This window comes from Corylus avellana, chromosome 6 (assembly GCF_965113065.1).
Source record: "Corylus avellana chromosome 6, dhCorAvel1.hap1.2, whole genome shotgun sequence".
NCBI lineage: Eukaryota > Viridiplantae > Streptophyta > Magnoliopsida > Fagales > Betulaceae > Corylus > Corylus avellana.
In genome coordinates this window covers 15,463,474-15,468,023 of record NC_142495.1, presented here as the reverse complement: position 1 = coordinate 15,468,023, position 4,550 = coordinate 15,463,474, and the positions used below count along the sequence as shown (strand labels likewise).

Sequence of the window (4,550 nt, the reverse complement as noted above, 5' to 3'; positions counted from 1 at the left end):
ATAACCGCTGTCCTGACATCTATCATCTCGTACCATGTACGTTTGGTGATCTTCATCGAATCAACGATGAACTTTACATGCCCAGCATCCTTGTCTGTTGCAGAAAACAATAAAAAAGAGAGGAGTTTTTGGAGGATAAGAGTTACGAGTGGCTGGATATTCAATTGCAGCACTACCGTACAAAATGATGGTGTTAAATCCTTATAACAAGTGGAGCCATGTGGTAATGAGCATCAATTAACAAGTTGAGCCATGTGGTAATGAGCATCAATTGGCTATCCATAGGAGATTTTCTAGCACATGCAAAGTTTTACAAATTGCAACTGGTATTCGAATTCCAAAGCAGGAAAAAAGATCACCAAACAGAACATAAATCTAACATGATAAGAATCACACTGGGGACATATAGTACTCACATTACATTGACAAACAAAAGGTCGATCCCTTCAAACTCAAAAGCTTTCCTGACTCATCCTGGGCCAACTTTAGGAATGTCATAATGCTCACTCATATTTGCCAGATACTGGTTGAAATCCTGGATCCTGTCACGATGCGATTTATTAGATGTCTTGGCCAGTCTATGAACATCGATGCTCTCCCTTTGTTCTATATAACGCCGTTCTGCGGGAGTGAGATGATCATCATAACGAGCAGCTTTCCCATCCTCAATCAATTTGTTGCCATCATTTGCATCTTCCTCGTTGGGATCAGCGGGTAGCTCTGCACTTCCACCTACAACAAATGATAACCTATTGAAGACAATGATACAGCCATGATGTTCAACACTTTGGATGGGAAAAATGACAAGCGCTGGATCAAATAAATCCGTTGTATGACAAAAACAGTTGTATAGTTCAAACTGCCTCCCAATTCTTTTTGATAAGTAAAAAGAAAAAAAAAAAAAAAAAAAGAATCGGGAGGCAGTTTGGACTACAGCAGTACTCCCTTCTTTTCCACCTTGGTCATCTTTGGATAACATATATGCTCTAGTTCTTAAAACAAAAATCAGCATTTCATTCAAATAAAGTATAAAAGGACAGATTACAGATGAAAAAAAAAAAAAAAAAACAAAACAAAAGAAAGAAAGACAAGAATGGCATTTCTTGGCAATATTTAGGAGTTCAAAATACAATAAAATCTCAAGTCCACCATATCAAAACTCCATTGCAGTAACAGTGGGTAGGTGACCACCACCATTACCATATACACAGTAGGAAGAAAGCAGCTCACAGAAAAAGAATCAGATGCTGAGTTAGAAGTCTTGTTATCATGGTTGTTACAATGATTTTTCGTAATTGGCTTTAGCCAACCCATTACACATGAGTACCATACCATCCTTTTACTCTCCGCACATCCGGACATTCAATAGCTAGGTCTGTGCAGAAGATAGTAAACCAAGAAGTTACGCTAAGAACTGAAGCAGCTTCCACAGCTTCACTAATGGTTTTACAGTTTCAATCTTCTGGTTCCATGTGCCACTACAAAGCAATGAGTGGAATGGGTAATGCCCCTTAGCCTAGGAACTATAAAGCCATTGGCGGAACTATGTGCCTTTGCTACAACACTTTAAAACACATCTAAGTATTACTGTATTAGTGGAACTATATGGCTTGGCGACAGTTATACATTTAATAGCTCTACCTTTCATGTTAGCAGATTCTGGGTCACCACACATTCTTCAGATTATGCCAACAGGAAAGAAAGAGCTACCTTCACATAAATATTGATCTAACAAAAATCTATACTAATAACATGCAGCAAACTTATATGCACTATTCACGAACAGAACAATTGCCCAAATCTGTGTACTATTTACTTCTAAACTATTAGATTTATTTACATTCGTAACTGTTTTGAGGTACCTTTTTCCTTCAATTTCTCTTTTTTAACACAGGCATCATGAAGGTTGGGCTAGTTTAAGAAAGATCCCTCCCTCCCTCCCTCACCACCCACCCACCCACCCACCCACCCACAAACAAAAATTAATAAAAGGATTAAAAGGGATATACATGCACTGTTCTTATCCAAATGGTAAGGATCAAATGAGAAACCTGAACAAGATCAGTAGCAATACCTGACCAAAGTGATGCTAATAATAAAAAAACTATTATCTTAACGACTAGTATACAAAGACATGCAAAAGAACACAGATAAGCTAACGAACTTCAAGAAAAGAAAATCCATGCTTAGTTGGAGAAGAACAACCAACCTGCTGGAAGTTCATTTTCTGTAACTTCAGAAATTTGATCCTGATGTTTTTTATTTTTCTTTTTCTTCTTCACCCCACCAGCCTTGACATCCAGAGCTTTTCCCTTCAGCTTCAGCTTACCCCCAACGACATTCTCATAACCTGACATCTTCCCTGTCAAAAAATTTAAATTACAAAAGGTTATGCCATGGATTTGGAAATGTGAAAAGGTAATAAATGTGTCTACTTATTACAAAAAATTAAGGAGATAAAATAGAAGTTCAGCGCAGGAAGTGAGAATCAACAAACTCAACGGCCAAAAACAATGCAAAGTCATAAGACTATTCTAAAAAATAGGTGAAGGCTTCCTCTCTCAAATTATTTTGGAAACCCAATCCTTAATTCATTGTGAAACCCAGTATAATGGCACTAAATGATCGGGATACACACAGACATATTGCTTGTTTCATATTTTTATTAAACATTGGTACATGATGCATAAACAGATGGCATCCCTGGAAAGGCCAATTTCTTTTCATTCATTCAATAATGAAATATAACCAATCACATCTATACCTTGTTCTCCTCACTTTACAGAGCAAACTGAAATGAAATGATCATGTAAAAGCGAAAAAACAATTAGCTCCTAATTGCCTTCCCCTTGAGAAAGAAGGCGAACAACTACAACAATTAACAGGAGAAAAATAGATAAATCAGGTTTTCCTAAACTTAGCATACTAAATCCTTAAATTTCAGTTTGCTTGGACACTAATGGGTTATAGTAGCAAGTATCATGCTCTTACCATGTTGCAACACAAGAAAGTTGACAAACTAACAAAACAATTACACGAATCTGAAACCCAGAAAAACACACAAAAATAAAAATAAAGGAAAAAAAAAAAAAAAAAAAAAGCTCCTCATCAAATATACCCAAAACTAGTGCACCTAGGGGTGTAAACGAGCCGAGCTTGGCTTGTCCGGGCTCGGCTCGTTTCCTTTGAGCCAGGCTCAAGCTCGACACGAGCCTAGAAATGTTGCTATAGGGTTGGAACCCTGTTCGAGCTCGAGCTCAAGCTCGATTAATTTTGGGATGTATATGTACATGCATTTGGCAAAAATGATTCAATCCTAGAATTCAATATTATGTGAAAGACCAACACCCATCTGTTAGATACTTTTTCTGCTCTAATTTCATCAAACACAAACCATAATTCAGTAAAAAACAGAAACCCCACTACCTATCTATCCAAAAATATTTACACATTTTTCTGGGCAACCAAACAAACACATCAAACAGCAAAACCCCAAACCACCCACCACCCAAGAAGAAACGGAGAAAAAAAAACCCCAAAAAGAAAAGAAAAACCCACAAATCTTATCACCTCCTCCGCCTCCGATCCACTGCGTACTTCGAGAGTGAAACGACCTCCGAGAGCGGCGTGGACAGCGGGGTTAGCAGCGGCAAGTTCCTGGAAACCGGGCACGAGCCGTTCAGCTTCAGCCAGGCGTCGAGGTGTGTGGTTGCTGCGGTGGTGGTGGTGGTTGCTGTTGGGGGCACTGGGGGAGTGGTGGGAGCGGCAACAGAGATAGGAGGCGAGGAGGATGGTGGAGACTGTGAGAGGAGAGTCGAGAGAATGGAGAGATCAGAGATGATAGATTCGGCTTTGTTTGATAAACGTTTTTCCATGATTTCTATTCATCTCACTTTTTCATTTCTTTAATATTTTTTAATTTTTTAACGCCACATCAAATACTTTTTATTATTATTTAAATAAAAAAATTATTACAAAACAATTTTTTTTTTTTATTTTTTCATACTAAACATTCTTATTTTTTCACTTAAAAAAAAAAAAAACATTCTTACTTTTTTTTTTTTTTTTTTCCACATCAATTACTTTTTGCTACAATATCAAACCAAAACCAAAACAAAATCGTTTATCAAACGAACCCTCAGGTTAAATTTGGGTTCTCTAATTTGCAATCGCCAGATTTCGAAAAATAATTAAATTTTAAATATTAACGGTTTGATTCGTTTTACCAAAAGCTTATCCCATGTGGCTGTCTTTACTTAGATCTGGTGTGCTTGTTCAATTTGATCCATTGATTATATATATGTTTTCAACATTTAATATTACTCGTTAAATTAGATCAAACAAGGCAAGCTTACGGTATCTCTGTTACACCATATACATACTTCTTAGTAAATGCTTAATAGCTGTCATCCATTAATATCATCCAACGGCTATTAGATCATCAAAACATTTTGGACGACGAGAATCAACCGACAAAGTGCACGCATTATGGAATTAATCTTGAAATATATTGACCTGGAATTAATCCTCTGTGTTCGTCTGATAGTGAG

The 4,550-nt window shown here is 37.1% G+C and overlaps 1 protein-coding gene across 3 annotated transcripts; it reads right to left on the bottom strand.

The window, feature by feature from the left end:
• Positions 1 to 219: 219 nt before the first annotated feature.
• LOC132188798 (7-dehydrocholesterol reductase-like protein) lies at positions 220 to 3,874 on the bottom strand. Of its 3 annotated transcripts, none has more exons than XM_059603337.2 (3): positions 3,559 to 3,874; positions 2,210 to 2,362; positions 220 to 732 (listed from the first exon to the last, which is right to left on the bottom strand). In XM_059603337.2, exons 2-3 carry the CDS (start codon positions 2,355 to 2,357, stop codon positions 470 to 472), a joined length of 411 nt encoding a protein of 136 aa, XP_059459320.1. In that variant the 5' UTR covers positions 2,358 to 2,362; positions 3,559 to 3,874; the 3' UTR covers positions 220 to 469. The 3 variants fall into 3 exon arrangements, with proteins under 3 accessions (XP_059459320.1, XP_059459321.1, XP_059459319.1); XM_059603338.2 differs by having other exon boundaries at positions 2,210 to 2,357; positions 3,571 to 3,874; XM_059603336.2 differs by having other exon boundaries at positions 254 to 732; positions 3,571 to 3,874.
• Between the last annotated feature and the right edge of the window lie 676 nt (positions 3,875 to 4,550).